A 23510-nucleotide genomic window follows, 5' to 3' on the forward strand; every position below is an offset into this window, starting at 1 on the left:
CAAAAGCCATTGCACACAATGGACTACTATGGAATATATTTGATTTAACCTTTATTAAACCGGAATGTTCCATTGATGTTTGAATACTTCTTTCCAAAGAAAGGGAGGCATATTTGATCCATTTAAAGCAACTACAGTGCTGCATAAAAACATAAATATCAAGAAATACCCACCATCATTGTAAAACATGAAGGCTTTGTCATCCAGACCTGAAAGGGTAGCTTTAGCCTTGAACTCCTCTATCTGGATAAAGTACTCTAAATTGAAAAATATCTGGAGATTATTCCAAGACCAAGAAAACCAGAAAACTACATTTTTAAGCTTTTGCATTTACAATCAATTCCAGCCGAGTACATTTCTCTTTCAGTTGTAGTCCTTTGAGTTATAAGGGTGTAAAGCTATATTTAAATATTTCTTCATTTGTAACATTATAGTGGTTTGCAATGTAATATCCAATCTCTATTGGAATCCAACTTGCAGGAAGTCATCCAGCACTTTTACATTTCCCCAAATTTGCATTTAGCATACCTGTCATTGTAGGGAAGAAAATACAGTATTTGGAGACTACCTACACACCATGTAAATGTCATAGTTTTGATGTCTTAACTATTATTATACAATATAGAAAATAGTAAAAAAATTCAGAAAAAACATTGAATGAGTAGGTGTGTCCAAACTTTTGACCGGTACTGTATGTGTGAGGGGCATCGAGTCTCAACATTCCATGATACAAAGTGTCCGACAGGTGTCAACTGATGCACGCATAGAGATTATATCCCAAAAATCAGTTGTGGCAGACACTAGTCTTTTCTGTGGTCAAAAATGTTGCCTTAAAAAATAAATAGGATATAGGCTATGGAGAGCCATGGTCAGGTTCTCTTGGGTATATCAACTGCAGTTACATAGACCAGAGACCTGTGAAAGTCGAACAGGAACCAACCTGGACTGGAGGGACACGTTTGAATTTTGGACCCAGACCGGTTTGGATCCCCAGTAGGGTCAGTATACAGGTTCTGCATACTGTTTGTATGCGGGATGAATGACTGTGTGAGCTTTGGTGGAAACTATCACCCTCAGCACTACCTTGAAGAACCTTGAAGAAATTTAAAATATTATTTTGATTTGTTTAACACTGTTTTTGGTTACTACATGATTCCATATGTGTTATTTCATAGTTTTGATGTCTTCACTATTATTCTTCTATGTAGAAAATAGTAAATAATTTAGAAAAACCCTTGAATGAGTAGGTGTGTCCAAACTTTTGACTGGTACTGTATATGTAACAAAAAAGCTGAAAAACGAAAAATAAATACTATTTTTGACATCGGAAGAGGGTGCATTAATAAAAGAATATGTTATAAAAAATTATTAAAAACAACTACAGGTGACATTATAGTCATATGGTCCAGAGTAAACTATCACTCCAACACTAAACATGTCAAAATGGGTTGGTAGTGTACGAATGTAAAGATGTTTTTATATAGTTTAACATAGTTATTTTTTACAGATATAAACCTCCGCAAACTGAACATGTAAATACAGTCCTTCAGAAAGTATTCACAACACTTGACTTTTGACACATTTTGTTGTGTTACAGCCTGAATTTTAAAAACGTGTGTCACTGGCCTACACACAATACCCCATAATGTCAAAGTGGAATTATGTTGTTAGAAATGTTTAAACATCAATTAAAAAAGAACATCTGAAATGTCTTCAGTCATTGAAACCCTTTGTTATGGCAAGCCTAAATTAGTTCAGGAGTAAAAGTTGCTTTACAAGTCACATAAAAAGTTGCATCCCCCATTCGAGCAGTGGATTTCAAACACAGATTATAGGGAGGTATTTTAATGCCTTGTAAAAAAGGGCACATATTTTGTAGATGGTGTATCAATACTAGAGGTCGACCGATTATGATTTTTCAACGCTGATACTGATACCGATTATTGGAGGACCAAAAACGCTGATACCGATTAAATCGTCCGATTTGTAAAAATGTATTTGTAATAATGACAATTACAACAATACTGAATGAACACTTATTTTAACTTAATGCAGAGCAAGGGGAACAACTACTGGAAGGCTCAGAGCGAGTGACGTTTGAAACGCTATTAGCGCGCGCTAACTAGCCAGCCATTTCACTTCGGTTACACCAGCCTCATCTCAGGAGTTGATAGGCTTGAAGTCATAAACAGCGCAATGCTTGACGCACAACGAAGAGCTGCTGGCAAAACGCAAAGAAAGTGCTGTTTGAATGAATACTACCACCGCTCAGTCAGATACTTAGATACTTGTAAACGTGTATGCTCAGTCAGATTATATGCAACTCAGGACATGCTAGATAATATCTAGTAATATGATCAACCATGTGTAGTTAACTAACTCCAAATGAGCTTCAATGCCATACAACACTCCAACTGCTCTTAAATGCTAGTAAAACCAAATGCATGCTTTTCAACCGTTCGCTAACTGCACCCGCACGCCCGACTAGCATCACCACCCTGGATGGTTCCGACCTAGAATATGTGGACATCTATAAGTACCTAGGTGTCTGGCTAGACTGTAAACTCTCATTCCAGACTCATATCAAACATTTCCAATCTAAAATCAAATCTAGAGTCGGCTTTCTATTCCGCAACAAAGCCTACTTCACTCACAACGCCAAACTTACCCTAGTAAAACTGACTATCCTACCGATCCTCGACTTTGGCGATGTCATCTACAAAATAGCTTCCAATACTCTACTCAGCAAACTGGATGCAGTTTATCACAGTGCCATCCGTTTTGTTACTAAAGCACCTTATACCACCCATCACAGCGACCTGTATGCTCTGGTCGGCTGGCCCTCACTACATATTCGTCGCCAGACCCACTGGCTCCAGGTCATCTACAATTCCATGCTAGGTAAAGCTCCGCCTTATCTCAGTTCACTGGTCACGATGGCAACACCCACCCGTAGCACATGCTCCAGCAGGTGTATCTCACTGATCATCCCTAAAGCCAACACCTAATTTGGCCGCCTTTCCTTGGCCGCCACCCAATTTACCTACCTCATCCCAATACTGTTTTTATTTATTTACTTTTCTGCTCTTTTGCACACCAGTATCTCTACCTGCACATGACCATCTGATCATTTATCCCTCCAGTGTTAATCTGCAAAAATTTTAATTATTCGCCTACCTCCTCATGCCTTTTGCACACAATGTAATATACACTCTTTTTTTCAATAACTGTGTTATTGACTTGTTTATTGTTTACTCCATGTGTAACTCTGTGTTGTTGTCTGTTCACACTGCTTTGCTTTATCTTGGCCAGGTCACAGTTGTAAATGAGAACTTGTTCTCAACTAGCCTACCTGGTTAAATAAAGATGGGCTACACATACAGAGAGGCGCTGTTTGTTCGCTTGGATGCTTTCGCCGGTGAGATACATTCAACCTCTTGCGAATTGAAGGACATTTATGAAACAACGAGTGACAAAAGATAGATTATTTTGTATGTTTTATTCATTTTTTCTTGGTCATTCTTGGGAGGGAAGCCTGGCTTCCCTTGGCATCCACGAATACATGCCCCTGCAAGTGGCCAATGGTGTCACACCCTGATCGGTTTCACCTGTCTTTGTACTTGTCTCCACCCCCTTCCAGGTGTCGCCCATCTTCCCCATTGTCCCCCTGAGCATTTATACCTCTGTTCTCTGTTTGCCTGTTGCCAGTTCGTCTTGTCAGGTCTTACCAGCGTATTTTCCTAGTTCTCAAAAGTGTTTGTTTCCTAGTTTTCCCGGTTCTGTTCATTCTGCCTGCCCTGACCCAGAGCCTGCCTGCCGTCATGTATCTGCCTGACTCTGACCTGATTATGAACCTCTGCCTGTCCTCGACCTGCCTTTTGTCCCATGTTATAATAAATCATTGAGAACTGTACTATCCGCCTCCTGTGTCTGCATCTGTGTCATATCCTGAGTCATGACAAATGGTGACTTTAAAATACACTGCTCAAAAAAATTAAGGGAACACTTAAACAACACAATGTAACTCCAAGTCAATCACACTTCTGTGAAATCAAACTGTCCACTTAGGAAGCAACACTGATTGACAATAAATTTCACATGCTGTTGTGCAAATGGAATAGACAACAAGTGGAAATTATAGGCAATTAGCAAGACACCCCCAATAAAGGAGTGGTTCTGCAGGTGATAACCACAGACCACTTCTCAGTTCCTATGCTTCCTGGCTGATGTTTTGGTCACTTTTGAATGCTGGGGGTGCTTTCACTCTAGTGGTAGCATGAGACGGAGTCTACAACCCACACAAGTGGCTCAGGTAGTGCAGCTCATCCAGGATGGGACATCAATGCGAGCTGTGGCAAGAAGGTTTGCTGTGTCTGTCAGCGTAGTGTCCAGAGCATGGAGGCGCTACCAGGAGACAGGCCAGTACATCAGGAGACGTGGAGGAGGCCGTAGGAGGGCAACAACCCAGCAGCAGGACCGTTACCTCCGCCTTTGTGCAAGGAGGAGCAGGAGGAGCACTGCCAGAGCCCTGCAAAATGACCTCCAGCAGGCCACAAATGTGCATGTGTCTGCTCAAACGGTCACAAACAGACTCCATGAGGGTGGTATGAGGGCCCGACGTCCACAGGTGGGGGTTGTGCTTACAGCCCAACACTGTGCAGGACGTTTGGCATTTGCCAGAGAACACCAAGATTGGCAAATTCGCCACTGGCGCCCTGTGCCCTTCACAGATGAAAGCAGGTTCACACTGAGCACATGTGACAGACGTGACAGAGTCTGGAGACGCCGTGGAGAACGTTCTGCTGCCTGCAACATCCTCCAGCATGACCGGTTTGGCGGTGGGTCAGTCATAGTGTGGGGTGGCATTTCTTTGGGGGGGCCGCACAGCCCTCCATGTGCTCGCCAGAGGTAGCCTGACTGCCATTAGGTACCGAGATGAGATCCTCAGACCCCCTGTGAGACCATATGCTGGTGCGGTTGGCCCTGGGTTCCTCCTAATGCAAGACAATGCTAGACCTCATGTGGCTGGAGTGTGTCAGCAGTTCCTGGAAGAGGAAGGCATTGATGCTATGGACTGGCCCGCCCGTTCCCCAGACCTGAATCTAATTGAGCACATCTGGGACATCATGTCTCGCTCCATCCACCAACACCACATTGCACCACAGACTGTCCAGGAGTTGGCGGATGCTTTAGTCCAGGTCTGGTAGGAGATCCCTCAGGAGACCATCCGCCACCTCATCAGGAGCATGCCCAGGTATGGTAGGGAGGTCATACAGGCACGTGGAGGCCACACACACTACTGAGCCTCATTTTGACTTGTTTTAAGGACATTACATCAAAGTTGGATCAGCCTGTAGTGTTGTTTTCCAATTTTGAGTGTGACTCTAAATCCAGATCTCCATGGGCTGATAACTTTGATTTCCATTGATAATTTTTGTGAGATTTTGTTGTCAGCACATTCAACTATGTAAAAAAAAAGTATTCAATAAGAATATTTCATTCATTCAGATCTAGGATGTGTTATTTTAGTGTTCCCTTTATTTTTTTGAGCAGTGTAGTTACAGAGTTTAACGGCTGTGATAGGAGAAAACTGAGGATCAACAAAATTGTACTGTAGTTACTAAATTACAGAGTGAAAAGAAGGAAGCCTGTACAGAATAAAACATTGTTTTGCAATAGGGCACTAAAGTAATACTTCACAAAATGTGGCAAAGAAATTAACTTTAAGTCCTTAATACAAAGCATTATGTTTGGGGCAAATCCAACAAAATACATCACTGAGTACCACTCTTCATATTTTCAAGCATGGCAGTGGCTGCATCATATTATGGGTATGCTTGTCATATTCAAGGACGAGAGAGTTTTCTAGGATAAACATTTATGGAATAGAGCTAAGCATCCCAGAGGGAAACCGGGTTCAGTCTGTTTTCTAACACTGGGAGACACGTTAACCTTTCAGCAGGACAATAACCAAAAACACAAGGCCAAATATTTGCTGGAGTTGCTTACCAAGATGATATTGAATGTTCCTGAGTGACTTAGTTACAGTTGTTACATAAATCGGCTTGAAAATCTATGGCAATACATCAAAATGTATAGCTACAATCAACAACATACTTGACAGAGCTTGAAGAATTTTCAAAATAATAATGTTCAAATAGTGTACAATCCAGGTGTGCAAAGCTCTTAGAGACTTACCCAGAAAGACTCAAACCTGTAATCACTGCTAAAGGTGATTCTAACATGTATTGACTAAGGGATGTGAATACTTACATAAATTAGATATTTATTTCATTTTCAATACATTTGTAAAAAAAAAATTCTTTTTAAAATATAAATTCTCAATTCAGACTGTAACACAACAAAATGTGAAATAAGTCAAGGGTATGAATACTTTCTGAAGGCACTGTACATAAGGAATTCATAACACCTTCATGACCAGGCATGATACTGCAATACTCATAAAGGTATCTTTCAGAACAACATTCCTAACACATTTATCAGTGAAAGGCAGTTCTCAAAATATAAGTCTTGTAGAAAATATTCTACAATGAAAACTGTCAATCTATCCAACCTCCTGACACACAACGGGCTGGGATCAGTCTCAGAGCACTACCCTTGTAGTAGTTAGGGGTTAAACGCCTAGATGCCAATAGATACTTATCACAGTAGGAGGCCATTCCTTCTCTTACTAGAACAAAATACGTACCCCCTGTACACTGACATGGTAACGACAAACTTGTTGTTTCTACTTGTACAATCACAATAGTCGGCAGTGGCCGACAACTTGACTTTGAGCCAATCAGAAGGCACAAACCTACATGTGGAGGACCGACAGGAGTGACAAGAAAAATTTAAAGGATAGGGCACTTTTTCCAGTCGAATCCACCTTCTTTTCATCAGAATTGTTCCAACTAAAACAATAGAGCTGCATAATAGGGCCTACGTCTTTTTTTCTTGAGCAAGTTTTCTTGGCGTATTAAGTTAGCTAGCTAGCTGGCTAATGTTAGCTTGCTAAGTGAGCGAGGCAGTCACACAGACTTCATATGAAACGGATGGCGTAGTAAGTGCAGCACAATGCACACCACTAAATGCTTTACCAAGCCAGCTATCTGGCCACTGTAGCTACTAACATTATAATTAAATCACAATGGCTGCCCATGAAGCAGCTGCCTGTAGCTGGCTGCCGAGAGCAAATGCAACGTCTTTACTTTACTTAGCTAGCACAACAGCTAGCAAGCGAATCATGCTAATCATTTAGCTAATGTAATCCCCCTACTGTAACTGAGCTTTGTAGGATGTAAAACAGGGGTGACCACATACTAAAAAATAACCAAAGGAAGGTAATTGTCATATTTTGTATTTGGAAAATGTATATTTTTAACAGTATAAATTACCTTTGGGCTTAATTCAGTAATGTACAGAAATATAACTCTTTAGACTGGAATCCAATGTAAGGCATATAACTCAGAATAAATCCAAATAGTATGGGGCAATTCAATTCAGAAACAAAACCAATCAGTATGGCATCATGCAAGAGAAAAGGCTTCAATCAGAAACAAAACCAATCAGTATTTTATCATGCACGAGAATTAGAATTCATTAACTCATAGTTAACTCAGTAATCCAACATCAGAAAAAATATAAACATTCAATAAAGTATAACCTGGTTGCAACCTTTAAAAACCTGGAGTACCCCTCATTATTATTCAGAGCTCTGAAATGTAACAATTATCTTACTACGTTGCAGTGCTTCGTCCCTCAACGGAACTAGATGAACAAGAGCATGTGCAGTCCTTGTGCTTCTCTGTGTCTGTGTGTGGGTGTGTGTGAGTTCTGGGAGCAGGAGTAAAAAATGCATCAAGAGCGGTCCGTATTCAGTGCAGTGATAGGAAACAGAGGGCAAGCCAGATGACGTTTCGTCACGAGACCAAAACTACTCTGACACACAATACAACTGTCTCAATAGCTACTCTGAACACACAGTAACTCTAGAATTGCTGGTATAGATGTCGTTATCTGGTCTCGTCACTTGATGATCAACTCTTCTTAGCCACTCACACAGTTTATACTCTACACACACATTATTTACAGTCCAGCAAACGGTCACAGCTGTCCGCCATTCACTGGGGATGAAAGTCTTCTCAGAAACACAGTTGCCTGCTCTAACTTCAAAACCAGACCAGTCCCCTCAGGCTTGCTATTGGTGGAAACGAAATGAACTCATGCTCTGCCCAATTTAACTGCCCCGTTTGTGCCATCTTCCCTGGCATTAATTGGTAGTAGTAGAGGGCATGGGCTACACTAATGTTAGCCAGCTAGTTAACCTTTCTAGGGAAGGCGTTCCGCTAGCGGAACCCCTCGACAACATTCCGCTGAAAAGGCAGCGCGCGAAATTCACAAATATTTTTGGGAAATATGTAACTTTCATACATTAACAAGTCCAATACAGCAAATGAAAGATGAACATGTTGTTAATCTACCCATCCTGTCCGATTTAAAAAATGCTTTACAGCGAAAGCACAACATATGATTATGTTAGGTCATAGCCAAGTCAAAAAAACACACAGCCATTTTTCCAGCCAAAGATAGGAGTCACAAAAAGCAGAAATATAGATAAAATTAATCACTAACCTTTGATGATCTTCATCAGATGACACTCATAGGACATCATGTTACACAATACATGTATGTTTTGTTCGATAATGTGTATATTTATATCCAAAAATCTCAGTTTACATTGCGCGTTACGTGCAGTAATGTTTTGATTCCAAAACATCTGGTGATTTTGCAGAAATACTCATAATAAACATTGATAAAAGATACAAGTGTTATTCTCAGAATTAAAGATAGACTTCTCCTTAATGCAACCACTGTGTCAGATTTTTTTTTAACTTGAGGAAAAAGCATCATCTGAGAACGACGCTCAGAGCCCAATCCAGCCAAAGAAATATCCACCATGTTGGAGTCAACAGAAGTTAGAAATAACATAAATATATAATATAAATATTCACTTACCTTTGATGATCTTCATCAGAAGGCACTCGCAGGAATCCCAGTTCGACAATAAATGACTGATTTGTTCCATAAAGTTCCATAAAGTCCATCATTTATGTCCAAATAGCCACTTGTTGTTAGCGTGTTCAGCCCAGTAATCCATCTTCATGAGGCGCAAGACCTTCGTCCAGACAAAAACTCAAAAAGTTCCATAACAGGTCGTAGAAACAAGTCAAACGATGTATGGAATCAATCTTTAGGATGTTAACATAAAAAATGTATAATGTTCCAACCGGAGAATTCCTATGTCTGAAGAAAAGCAATGGAACAAGAGCTAACTCTGTCAGGAGCGCGCGTCATAAGCCTGAATCACTCTGCCAGACTACTGACTCATTCAGCTCCCATTCCCCCCTCCTTTATAGCGGAAGCCTGAAACAAGTTTCTAAAGACGGTAGACATCTAGTGGAAGCCGTAGGAAGTGCAACTTGACTCCATAAACACTGTGTATTTGGTAGACCAAGCTTTGAAAAACTACAAACCTAAGATTTCCCACTTCCTGGTTGGATTTTTCTCAGGTTTTAGCCTGCCATATGAGTTCTGTTATACTCACAGACATCATTCAAACCGTTTTAGAAACTTCAGAGGGTTTACTTTCCAATACTACTAATAATATACATATATTAGCATCTGGGACAGAGTATGAGGCAGTTCACTCTGGGCACGCTATTCATCCAAAGTGAAAATACTGCCCCCTAAACCAAAAAGGTAGTAGCTATGCTCTGTATAATTTTTTTTTGTCATCTTGCTAGCTAGTTATATACCTGTGGCTATTTGGCTAATATCAACAAGGGATTTATAGAACTATAGCAACATCAGCGGAGCTAGTTAGCTAGCTAGCATTGACTAGACCATAAAGCAACATGTCTTTTTTTTGTATCAGTAATGATAATTAACTAACTTATTTTTTATTCGTTTTTTTTACACAATTATGTATTTATAACGCATACCACATATCACTCTCAATCAACAACAAAACACACCACATGGGGCTAGGGTAACCACATGTCCCAGTTTGTGCGGGACAGTCCCACACATTTTGTCCCATTGTTCCCTCAACCAAACAATCATGTCCCACATTTGATCAACAAAAACAAACACCACTAATTTAGAAAAAAGTTGATTTGTCTCATATTTGAGTGAGACATTCCAACCTGTCTCTTGGAGTTATGTTGGCTTTATGACAAGATACTGTATATATCTTAAGGATGTGGTACTGGTGATGCTAAACAATTCTTTCTCAGATGGTTGTTGAAATGTGAAATTCTGTGCAGCGCAAGATGAGAGGTTGGCCAATGTCATAGGCCTATTGTCAACTAATCACGTTTCTCAAATCCTTTTGGGTTAAATTCCAGTTAAACTTCAACAGGACAGTTAGGACTAACTACTTACAAAAAAACGTGCTTTGGATGAAGACCTACAGAAGTAGGCATAAGTAAATAGCCGTATTAGACAAAGAAATAAGGTAATTCTGTCAAACTTATGGGTCTCTCCATTCTCAATAGTTGCTCATTCAACATAATGCTACTTCTCTCAATCCCCTTTTTAAAACAAGTCACCCTTCCTAAATGTTTTACCATCCAGAAATGTTTCCTTTGCCAAATATTCCCAGATTTTGATAAAACATTCACACATGTGGTGTCTTATTTTCATCACAAAATGTTGAGTGAGGCAAAGAAATAGGATAGGTGGAGTGTCACTCCGCCACTTCTCACAATGGTGCTCTTTTAGTAGCTAGATCAAAACTGAATCAGTGTCTTGGAAGATAACATAATGATGAATTGGTATTCTATATAACACAAACAAATATAATTGCATAGTCTATCGTTACTGTTACATCAACAGCATGTTTTTTTTCTCATGCGGCCACTATGCAAAATGTACTTGGATTTAAACAAAATACAGGAAGGCTGAAGGCTAGGGTATAGTTTGTTAACATCCTGCTCTAATTTGTTCACTAAACAGTAATTCAAGAAGATCTAAATGCATATTCCCATGAAACTGATTGAGATCAAATTACTGGTATGCGTAGGCAACACTGTCCTGCGAATGTCCCACAAAATCATACGGTTGTTCCAGATGGGTATTTTAAATGTGGTCACCCTAGATGGGGACCCGTGTCTGAACTCACTCAGTAACACTAGTATCTGTCCACCTCACACCTGCCAGATTCCTTCAGTCAGCCCTGGATTTACACTGGCAAACTTCTACTTACTCTGAGTGTATGCATGAAACTGTTTCTTTTTGTGTGCATGCTGCTGTATCAGTAAATGGGTGGGTGTGTTGGGGTGTGTGCCAGGGAAGTGATGATGCATTTCCTCAGGGCTATTACATTCCTTTCAGCCTATCTATGAATCAAGGACAGATTACTATATTCTGCATCTCACAGGACAAAAACTGAATTTCCATTTCTCTCTAGTTGAAATGGAACACACTAGGTTTGTTTCACAGGGTGAGTAACTAATTGTCTTAGAGTAATTCAGGGCCCACAGATGCTGAGAGTTGATAGTCCGGCATCCCATTGTGACATAGCTACGAGGGTCTGAGACCACAGTCAAAATTCCCTCCCCAAAATGCCCAACCAAAGCCACTTCCTGTACATGTCCTCTATTAATTTTTATACAACGGGTAGGTCTAGTCCTGAATGCTAATTGGTTAAAACCACATTCCAGCTGATGTCTATTTAAGCAATAAGGCACAAAGGGGTGTGGTATATGGCCAATATACCACAGCTAAGGGCTGCTCTTATACACGACACAACACAGAGTGCCTTTGATAAGGTTATTGTAAAAAGGTACAAATCTAAGGTTAACGATTTTAAGGTTGGCACATTAGATTTGGGGTGGGGTGGGGTCACAAGAAACTATTGGGGAATAAATGTGGTCCCTAGAAATTCTTGCTAAGCAATGGCGTCCCCGCTGAAAAGGTTTGAATACCATTGCTTTGAGATGTCCTTATATTAAGTACCCTTCAAATAAAGTGTTACCCCAAATCAAAATGTAACACCTGATGAACTGTCAAACAGTTTCATAACATATCTCAACACCCGTCTCGGAGTTAGGAGTGGTTTAGGACGAAAACCCTAAAAACACATACCATAATTATGATATTTTCTGATACACTTTATGAGGCACTTTAAAGGTCGAAGTAACCTTCTCAAAGCTTAGCAAACTCGCAAGGAAGTACCTGTACATTACAGCAACAAGCTCAATGATTGAGTTACAGCACATACAGTAATGTTAATGTCTCCAGTCATCTATAAATCCAGATAATGTCAAAATGTTTTGGGGAAAAAAAATCGAACATGTTTGACAATTCGGTTGATAAACTGAGATCATTATATATATATATTCAGATGAATGTCTTCAGAATGTCAAAACATGTGTGTGTGAAGTTGCATGTTTGCTATTTGAAATATTAAGGAAACAAAACTATTATTTTTCAATTTACAAAAGCTAAGCTGGTAAATTTTTATTGTGCTTTATTTTGTGGAGGGGCGTACTCAGACTAAGATTGAGATGGACTTTGAGATTATTCATGTTATATTTGTTATGAACTAAACAAATGAGTTCTGACTGAGCAAGGCCTTTTGATTTCCTTATTATGTTATGAATTAAAGTTTCATATGATATTTTGCAAAAACGTTAGCAAAAAATCCTATCTGATTGGTCAAGAGACCAATTAGTGAAACAAATCAGAATTGGGCTGCCAGTGTAAAGGCAGCCTAAGTTGCTTCAAACATACACTGAGTGTAGAAAACATTAAGAACACCATTGTAATATTGAGTTGCACCCCCCCTCACCTTTGGCCCTCAGAACAGCCTCAATTTGTCTCTACAAGATGTCGAAAGCGTTCCACAGGGATGCTGGCCTATGTTGACTTCAATGCTTCCCACAGTTTTGTCAAGTCGGCTGGATGTCCTTTGGATGGTGGAACGTTCTTGATACACAAGGGAAACCAAGCAGCGTTGCAGTCCTTGACACACTCAAACCGGTGCGCCTGGCACCTGCTACAGTACCATACCACGTTCAAAGGCACATAAATATTTTGTCTTGCACATTCACCCTCTGAATGGCACACATGCACAATCCATGTCTCAATTGTCTCAAGCCTTGAAAATACTTCTTTAACCTGTCTGCTCCCCTTCATCTACTCTGATTGAAGTGGATTTAACAAGTGACATCAATAAGGGGTCATATAACTTCCATCTGGATTCAGCTGGTCAGGCTATGTCATGGAAAGAGCAGGTGTTCATAATATTTTGTACCCTCAGTGTATATTCATGGTCCGTGTGAGTGTAGTTAACCCCTGACTGCATCACAGTATTAGCATGAGCCTTAAAACTATATATACAAGGTCTGTTAATTATATATTTGCTTAATAGGGTGATTAACCAATTAGTCTAGTAATATATTTACAACATGAAATTAATGCACGGCAGTTCATTAACATAACAGTTCGACATTGAGACTTCCAAAGTTTTAAAGCTATAACACAAACCTGTATCAGCTTGATCCTGTGTATATCCACATTTAAGAAATAATAAATGATTTCATGTTTTGGGGCTATGCACAACACAAATTCTCATGACCCTCAACTCATTGGTGTAATACTCCAACTCCCATGACCCCCTGCTCCAAATATTCTCACCTCAATTCCACAACTCTTCACCGTTGGGCTATTTCGAAATCTAAAAATACACTATGTGTGCAGTGCAGTGGCTGGCGTAGGCTTTAGTAAAATACCCCGAGGCTAACACCTCCCCTCTACAAATGAGAAGTGCACTGTAGAAAGGGTCAGGTTGTGCATTGATAACAAAAATAAATGTCCTATCAATAATTGAATAGTGACTGAACTATACACACTATTAGAACATCAAGTACCTTTAATGCTGTATAATCATCTCAGAGTATTTCAGGACCAACTAGTCACGCATTCAGTGTTTCCGTCAACTGAAATAGTCAAGAAGACGTCCTTTTAAAAAAACATACAGCAACACTTCAGATACAGTGCATAAACGTACAACATTTGGCCACCACTGTTAACAGCAAATCCAATAGTCCAGTTGACAAAGCAACACGATTTCATACCTTACGAAATTATACAACCCGACACAATCTCACAACCTGCACTGTGCCACTTTCTCACTCTTTGTGGGTGATGAGGCAACCAGAGGAAGGGAGATGGTAAGAGCTGTTAAATATCTGGCTATCTTACCTTGCGAAGAGACATAGGACATGGTCTAAATACATCCAGAGTCGCCCAGAGCAAGCTCTCATCACTTTCAATCTCGTCTGTAGAAATGCCATTAATAAAACGGCTACATAATGATTGGGCAAAGCCTAGGAACCGTTAACTGAGAAAATACAACGGCAATGCATAAAAATGACTCAGTCCATCTCCGTTGGAGGCCATTTCCGACGATAGAGGAAAGGACATAAATATAAATACATGTAAATTGTTGTCTACATAGAAATATGGGTATATCACACGAACCGAAGTGAGTGGGAGAGGGAGGCAAGAAGAGGTGGAGCGTTTGAGCGCTTGCGTGTGCAATGTATTAGGCTACCAAGTGCACGTATAGGCTACCTTAATCGTTATCTGCAAAATTATCATGAGGTCAAAGTCTATGGCCATTGAATTTAGTCCCATTGAATGAAACTCTTTTCCGCGTTCTCGTCGGCGCACGTTCATACACGTTGCTTACACACACACACTTTACAAATAGTGCACGGGAGGTGGGCGGGATAGTGTCCATTTATAGGATACTATAATATAGACTATACTAATATTTTTCACTCTATTTTCTCTGTTTTTGATCATTAGTTGAAACAATAACAAAGCGAATCCCCCGCCTCTGTTTCAGTAAAAAGCTTATGGATGGGGCTGGATAAATGTCTCAAATTCGCAGACAGAGCTGTGTATGTAACTTACATTACATCAAAAGTATAGTTTTAAACATGTTTTGAGGCTATATTATCTTTGTTTTCTACACTATAAAACAAGCTCATATTTTGGGTTCTGATGGGGTATGACAGTTGAACTAAGCTCACAATCAATCAATCAATCAAATTCAGCAGATGTCACAAAGTGCTATACATTTATATTTATAAGTACTTTTCCTTGTTTTGTTTTGACTCATCAAAAAGTTATCTTGAGAATCACATTTCAGGACAATATTTGTAGCATGGATGTCTCCCAATGCTGGAAGGGAGGCCTGAGTATAAAAGTTTGGGAACCTTTGGAGTTAACTCTGCGGCACCATCCTCATGTTGAATCGGGTGCACCCACTTTTTCTCCATCGCACCAAAGCACAAATGGAACTGACAGTCTGTCAACAGATTTATCAACTTAGTGTAGCACTTGCTTATGAGTGCATGCAGGCTATAGTTTGTACATTGCAAGATATTACTACATGAACACCTTCACAATAAACCATTGCATTGTTATATTTAATCATTTAACAAAGTGAGACTTACATTTCATTCAAATCTAGTGATGGGACGATTGATACCAGAGCTCTGACGCTCCGATGTAGTTTTCAAAGCACTACAGATCCGACACAATGTACTGATGCTCGTTTCAAAGAAACTTTATAATGTGATCAATGATGTCCGAAGCTTCGTTTGAGCACATCAAATCAAATCAAATTGTATTTGTGATATGCACGGAATACAACAGGTGTAGGTAGACCTTACAGTGAAATGTTTACTTACAAACCCTTAACCAACAATGCAGTTTTAAGAAAAATACCCCAAATAAATAAATAAAAGTTACAAATAATTAAAGGGCAGGAGTAAAATAACAATAGCGAAGCTATATACAGGGGGTGCAGGTACAGAGTCAATGTGTGGGGGCACCGGTTAGTTGAGGTAATTGAGGTAATGTATACATGTGGGTAGAGTTATTAAAGTGACCTATGCATAGATAATAACAGAAAGTAGCATCAGCGTAAAAGGGGGGGGGGGGCAACGGACCTAGACTTGGCACTCTGGTACCGCTTGCCGTGCGGTAGCAGAGAGAACAGTCTATGACTAGGTTGGCTGGAGTCATTGACAATTTTTAGGGCCTTCCTCTGACACCGCCTGGTATAGAGTTCCTGGATGGCAGGAAAATTTGCCCCAGTGATGTACTGGGCCGTACGCACTACCCTCTGTAGATTTATTTATTATTTTTCAATTTCACCTTTATTTAACCAGGTAGGCTAGTCGAGAACAAGTTCTCATTTACAACTGCGACCTGGTCAAGATAAAGCAAAGCAGTTCGACACATACAACAACACAGAGTTACACATGGAATAAACAAACATACAGTCAATAATACAGTAGAAAAGGTCTATATACAGTGTGTGCAAATGAGGTAAGATAAGGGAGGTAAGGCAATAAATAGGCCATGGTGACGAAGTAATCACAATATACCAATTAAACACATAGATGTGCAGAAGATGAATGTGCAAATAGAGATACTGGGGTGCAAAGGATCAAGATAAATAAATGAATACAGTATGGGGATGAGGTAGTTGGATGGGCTATTTACAGATTGGCTATGTACAGGTGCAGGGATCTGTGAGCTGCTCTGACAGCTGGTGCTTAAAGCTAGTGAGGGAGATATGTGTCTCCAGCCTCAGTGATTTTTGCAGTTCGTTCCAGTCATTGTCAGCAGAGAACTGGAAGGAAAGGCGGCCAAAGGAGGATTTGGCTTTGGGGGTGAATAGTGAGAAATATCTGCTGGAGCACATGCTACGGGTGAGTGCTGCTATGGTGACCAGTGAGTTCAGATAAGGTGGGGTTTTTACCTAGCAAAGACTTGGAGATGACCTGGAGCCAGTGGGTTTGGCGACGAGTATGAAGTGAGGGCCAACCAACGAGAGCGTACAGGTCGCAGTGGTTGGTAGTATATGGGGCTTTGGTGACAAAATGGATGGCACTGTGATATACTGCATCCAATTTGTTGAGTAGTGTATTGGAGGCGATTTTGTAAATGACATCGCCGAAGTCAAGGATCGGTAGGATGGTCAGTTTTTCGAGGGTATGTTTGGCAGCATGAGTGAAAGATGCTTTGTTTTGCAAAATAGGAAGCAGATTCTAGATTGTATTTTGGAATGGAGATGCCTAATGTGAGTCTGGAAGGATAGTTTACAGTCTAGCCAGACACCTAGATATTTGTAGTTGTCCACATATTCTAAGTCAGAACCGTCCAGAGTAGTGATGCTGGACGGGCGGGCAGGTGTAGGCAGCGATCAGTTGAAGAGCATGCACTTAGTGTTACTTGCATTTAAGAGCAGTTGGAGGCCACAGAAGGAGAGTTGTCTGGCATTGAAGGATAGTTAACACACTGTCCAAAGAAGGGCCAGAAGTATACAGAATGGTGTCGTCTGCATAGAGGTGGATCAGAGAATCACCAGCAGCAAGAGCGACATCATTGATATATACAGAGAAGAAAGTTGGCCCAAGAATTGAACCCTGTGGAACCCCCATAGAGACTGCCAGAGGTCCGGACAACAGACTCTCCGATTTGACAAACTGAACTGTATCAGAGAAGTAGTTGGTGAACCATGCGAGGCAGTCATTTGAGAAACCAAGGCTGTTGAGTCTGCCGATAAGAATGTGGTGATTGACAGAGTCGAAAGCCTTGGCCAGGTTGATGAAGACGGCTGCACTGTAATGTCTCTTATCGATGGCAGTTATGATATCATTTAGGACCTTGAGCGTGGCTGAGGTGCACCCATGACCAGCTCTGAAACCAGATTGCATACTGGAGAAGGTACGGTGGGATTTGAAATGGTCGGTAATCTGTTTGTTAACTTGGCTTTCAAAGACCTTAGAAGGGTAGGGTAGGATAGATATAGGTCTGTAGCATTTTGGGTCTAAAGTGTCTCCCCCTTTGAAGAGGGGGATGATCACGGCAGTTTTCCAAACTTTGGGAATCTCAGACGATATGAAAGAGAGGTTGAACAGGCTTGTTATAGGGGTTGCAACAATTTCAGCAGATCATTTTAGAAAGAGAGGGTCCAGATTGTCTAGCCCAGCAGATTTGGATGGGTCCAGATTTTGCAGCTCTTTCAGACCATCAGCTGTCTGGATTTGGGTGAAGGAGAAATTGGGAAGGCTTGGGCCAGTTGCTGTGGGGGGTGCAGGGCAGTTTACTGGGATAGGGGTAGCCAGTTGGAAAGCATGGCAAGCCGTAGAAAAATGCATATTGAAATTCTCAATTATAGTGGATTTATCGGTGGTGACAGTGTTTCCTAGCCTCAGTGCAGTGAACAGCTGGGAGCAGGTGCTCTTATTCTCCATGGACTGTATAGTGTCCCAGAACTTTTTGGAGTTTGTGCTACAGGATGCAAATTTCTGTTTGAAAAAGCTAGCCTTTGCTTTCCTAACTGCCTGTGTATATTGGTTCCTATCTTCCCTAATGCGGTACGCCTAAGGATGCTTTTGTGCTGGTCAAGGGCAGTCAGGTCTGGAGTGAACCAAGGGCTATATCTGTTCGTGGTTCTAAAGATTTTGAATGGGGCATGCTTATTTAAGATGGTGAGGAAGGCACTTTTAAAGATCAACCAGGCATCCTCTACTGACGGGATGAGGTCAATATCCTTCCAGAAAGGCCTGCCTGCTGAACTATTTTAGGGAGCGTTTGACAGTGATGAGGGGTGGTCGTTTGGCTGCAGATCCATTACGGACGCAGACAATGAGGCAGTGATCGCTGAGATCTCGGTTGAAAACTGCAGAGATGTATTTGGAGGGCAAGTTGGTTATGATGATATCTATGAGCGTGCATGTGTTTACGGATTTGTGGTTGTACCTGGTAGGTTCATTTACCATTTGTGTGAGATTGAGGGCATCAAGCTCAGATTGTAGGATGGCCAGGTTGTTAAGCATGTCCCAGTTTATGTCACCTAGCAGCACGAGCTCTGAAGATAGATGGGGGGCAATCAATTCACATATGGTGTCCAGGGCACAGCTGGGGGCAGAGGATGGTCTATAGCAAGCGGAAATGGTGAGAGACTTGTTTCTGGAAAGGTACATTATTAAAAGTAGAAGCTCGAATTGTTTGGCTACTGACCTGGATAGTAAGACAGAACTCTGCAGGCTATAACTGCAGCAGATTGCAACTCCACCCTCTTCTGCAGTTCTATCTTGTCGTGCATTGTAGTGCATTGCGGTCGGAGGCCGAGCAGTTACCATACCAGTAGCCGGACGCTGCTCTGGTCTGGTGGAAGTTACGTCGCCGTTTCGACTCTCCACAGCTATCTGGCTGATGATCGGTAGGGTTCCATCCCCGAAGGTGTCTCCCCCTTCCCTGGAGAACGGAGCTGTTCTAGACCCAACCAACCAGCCATGGAGGTACGTCACTCGCCATGGAAGTCAAAGAAGGCGTCCTCTGGCAACGAGGGTCTCCATGGAGATGTTGAGTCCGGAACTGACACTGAAACAGCTTTGCCTCCCTGGATCCTGGATTCTTCCTTGGTGGCTTCCCAATCAAGATCGGATCCAGAAGTACCTGCGTCTTCATCCTCGGTTCTGTCTCTCTCTCCAGTGGCTTCTACCTCTGGTTCAGATCCTCGGAGCTCCCAGCCTCACCAGACTAAGGAGGCTGTCTGAGAGACCGGCCCATTCATCATCACCAGCTGTCATCATAGGCAGCTCTATGGTGAGAAACGTCTCGGTCCTCAAGGCAAAAACCCTGAGCTACCCAGGAACATGAGTACAGGACATAACAAGGCTGCTTCCGACTGTTCTACCACAGATGTCGGGAGCTGACACTGTCATAGTTCATGTGGGGTCAAACAACATCAGGAGGGCTACAGTGGCTCGGAACATTTGAAATTTGATTTTAACATTTCTGTCGCCGGTGTTCCGCTAGCAACCCACCTCGACAACATCCGGTGAAATTGCAGAGCGCCAAATTCAAAATACAGAAATAATCTACATTCATGAAAAATTCAAGTGTTATACATTGGCTTAAAGATTCTCATTAATCCAGCTGCTTGTGAGATTTCAAAAAGGCTTTACGTTGAAAGCATAACATGCAATCATCTGAGGACAGCGCCCTGCTTATAAAAGCATACAAACATTTTACAACCATGTAAAGGAATTCCCAGCTTCTGGGCCTGAGTAACAGGCAGTTTACTTTGGGCACGCTTCTCATCCAGACGTTGAAATACTGCCCACAAGCCATAAGAAGTTTTAAAATAACTGATTTTAGCATTAAAAGACTACAGAAAACGGCCAATAATTTCAGGTCCAGTACCATCGTTGGGCCACAAGTGTAAAAGATTCAGCAGACTGCTGGCATTACACACCTGCCTAAAATACTACTGTAGCTCTGCTGGAGTCACTTTTATTGATACGTTTGACACCTTCTGGAAACAGAAGATACTCTACAGGAATGACAGAGTCCATCTAAATCATTTTAGCTCCTGGACTCTGTCCACGCATTTCTAGGCTCCGTTGAAACAATGCTGGTAATTGATCCAAGACCAGCTCAGTTAATCCCTACCATTGTGAGAATTAGTAGTCATAATGCTACATCAAATGTACATGATCTTAGGGGCATTGGCAAACACAATGTAAGTAATTTTATTTATGTATCCCTCTGTTTATCCTACTGCTATTGTAAGCAGTAATCATGAGACTATAAACCAGAGTTACACTGTTAGCACTGAGGCGGTGTGCACTAGCAGGAAGACCACTTCATGCAGCCTACCCTGCCTTATCAGCTCCAATGTAAATAACATGAGTAAGTCTACCTCTGTTAAAACCGCTTGAGTGTAGGGGGCAGTATTTTGATGTTTGGATGAAAAACGTACCCAAATGAAACTGACTATTTCTCAGGCCCAGAATCTAGAATATGCATACAATTGTCAGATTAGGATAGAAAACACTCTAAAGTTTCCAAAACTGTCAAAATATTGTCTGTGAGAATAACAGAACTGATATTGCAGGAGAAAACCTGAGGAAAATCCAACCCGGAAGTGCTGTTTTTCCTGAAAGCTCTCTGTTCCATTGCCTGCCTTCGCTCCATTTAAAGGGATATCAACCAGATTCCTTTTCCTATGGCTTCCCCATGGTGTGAACAGTCTTTAGACATAGTTTTATGCTCTTATTTTGAAAAATGAGCGAGAAAGATGGCTGGCTGGATGCCAGATGACTGGCTGAACGCTGGCAGCATTTTGCATGCACAAAACAGCTTGCAGCAGACATTTCTCTCTCTCTCCTATTGAAGAAGCTACTGTCCCGGTTGAAATATTATTGATTATATATTATAAAAACAACCCGAGGATTGATTATAAAAAATGTTTGACATTCACTTTACGGATACTATTTGCGATGTCGTGACCGCTCGAGCCTGTGGATTTCTGAAAATAACGCGCCAACCAAATGGTGGTATTTTGGATATAAAAATAATCTTTATGGAACAAAATAAACATTTATTGTGTAACTGGGAGTCTCGTGATTCCAAACATCCAAAGATCAAAGGTAAGCGCTTCATTTAATTGCTTTTCTGATTTTCGTGACTAATCTACTTGGCTGCTAGCTGTTTCTACTGAGAGAGATGTCCTTACATAAACGCTTGGTATGCTTTCACCGAAAAGCTTTTTTGAAATCTGACACGCCAGGTTGATTAACAACAAGCTAAGCTGTGTTTTGCTATATTGCACTTGTGATTTCATGCAAATTAAATATTTTTAGTAATATAATTTGAATTTGGCGCTCTGCAATTCAGCAGATGTTGACGAAAATGCAATCAGATAATACATTTGATGATACAGTGGTAGCAATACATGGTTATAACCTCTACCGAAAAGACAACAGAGGCGGTATTGCACATTCCTGTAAAGCTTAGAGACGATCTAATGTTAAATACTGTTGAAGTAATATGGCTACAGGTTCATCTGCCTCACCTAAAGCTAATTCTTGTGGGAAGCTGCTGTAGACCACCAACTGCTAACTGTCAGTATCTGGATAATATGTGTGAAATGCTTGAAATGTATGTGATATCAACAGAGAAGTATATTTTGTGGGTGATTTAAATATTGATTAGCTATCATCAAGCTGCCCACCCAAGAAAAAACTTCAAACTGTTACCTGTGTCTGCAACCTAGATCAGGTTGTCAGTCAACCTACCAGGGTAGTTACAAACAGCATAGGAATTAAATCATCAACATGTATTGATCACATCTTTACTAATGCTGCAGAAATGTGCATTAAAGCAGTATCCAAATCCATAGGATGTAGCAATCACAATATAATAGCCTTATCTAGGAAAACCGAAGTTCCAAAGGCTGCGCCTAGTATAGTGTATAAGAGGTCATACAAGACGTTTTGTATTGATTCATACGTTGATGATGTAAAGAATATTGGCTGGTCAAATTAAGAAATCGTGTAACTAAACAAAAGAAAAATAAACTATACTGTGAAACAAAGATAAATTATACAAAAAATGATAGTACAAAGTTTGGGCACCTTAAATGAAATTTAAGGTGATTCATTGAATCAGATGGCTAATTCATCATAAAGCCCACTGATATTTACAACTTCTTTAATGACTTTTTCATTAGCAAGATAAGCAAACTTAGGGATGACATTCCAGCAACAAACGCTGACACTACACATCCAAATATATTGTACCAAATTATGAAAGACAATAATTGGACTTTTGAATTTCTTAAAGTCCGTGTGGAAGATGTGAAAAATTATTGTTGTCTATCAACAATGACAAGCCACCGGGGTCTGACAATCTGGATGGAAAATTAATGAGGATAATAGCAGACAATATTGCCACATCTTCAATTTAAGCCTACTAGAGAGTGTGCCCTCAGCCTGGAGGGAAGATAGTCATTCCGCTACCCAAGAATAGTAAAGCCACCTTTAATGGCTCAAATAGCCTACCAATCAGCCTGTTACCAACCCTTCATAAACATCTGGAAAATATTGTGTTTGATCAGATACAATGCTTTTTCACAGTAAACAAATTGACAACAGAATTTCAGCATGCTTATAGGGAAGGACACTCAACAAGCACAGCACTTACACAAATGACTGAGGATTGGCTGAGAGAAATTGTGGGGGCTGTCTTGTTAGACGTCAGTGCAGCTTTTGACATTATCAATCATAGTCTGCTGCTGGAAAACATATGTGTTATGGCTTTACACTCCTTGCTATAATGTGGATAAAGAGTTACTTGTCTAACATAACACAGAGGGTGTTCTTTAATGGAAGCCTCTCAAATATAATCCAGTTAGAATCAGGAATTCCCCAGGGTAGCTGTTTTGGCCCCTTGCCTTTTCAAATTTTACTAACAACATGCCACTGACTTTGAGTAAAGCCAGAGTGTCTATGTATGCGGATGACTCAACACTATACACATCAGCTACTACGGCGACTGAAATGACTACAACACTCAACAAAGAGCTGCAGTTAGTTTCAGAGTGGGTGGCAAGGAATAAGCTAGCC

General features: G+C 40.8%; 1 protein-coding gene across 3 annotated transcripts in view; it reads right to left on the reverse strand.

Annotated features, from left to right (window-relative positions):
* LOC109875608 (ras/Rap GTPase-activating protein SynGAP) overlaps positions 1-14705 on the reverse strand; it is a 110115-nt gene extending 95410 nt beyond the window's left edge. For 2 of the 3 annotated variants that reach the window (XM_031793506.1, XM_031793505.1), the window contains exon 1: positions 14272-14704. In XM_031793506.1, coding sequence (XP_031649366.1) covers positions 14272-14293 — 22 coding nt within the window. In that variant the 5' untranslated portion in view covers positions 14294-14704. Of the gene's footprint in view, positions 1-14271 lie in introns of all 3 variants that reach the window. The other variant, XM_031793504.1, reaches the window with a different exon arrangement.
* Positions 14706-23510: the final 8805 nt, after the last annotated feature.

Source organism: Oncorhynchus kisutch, linkage group LG17 (assembly GCF_002021735.2).
Source record: "Oncorhynchus kisutch isolate 150728-3 linkage group LG17, Okis_V2, whole genome shotgun sequence".
In the NCBI taxonomy this organism is placed as follows: domain Eukaryota; kingdom Metazoa; phylum Chordata; class Actinopteri; order Salmoniformes; family Salmonidae; genus Oncorhynchus; species Oncorhynchus kisutch.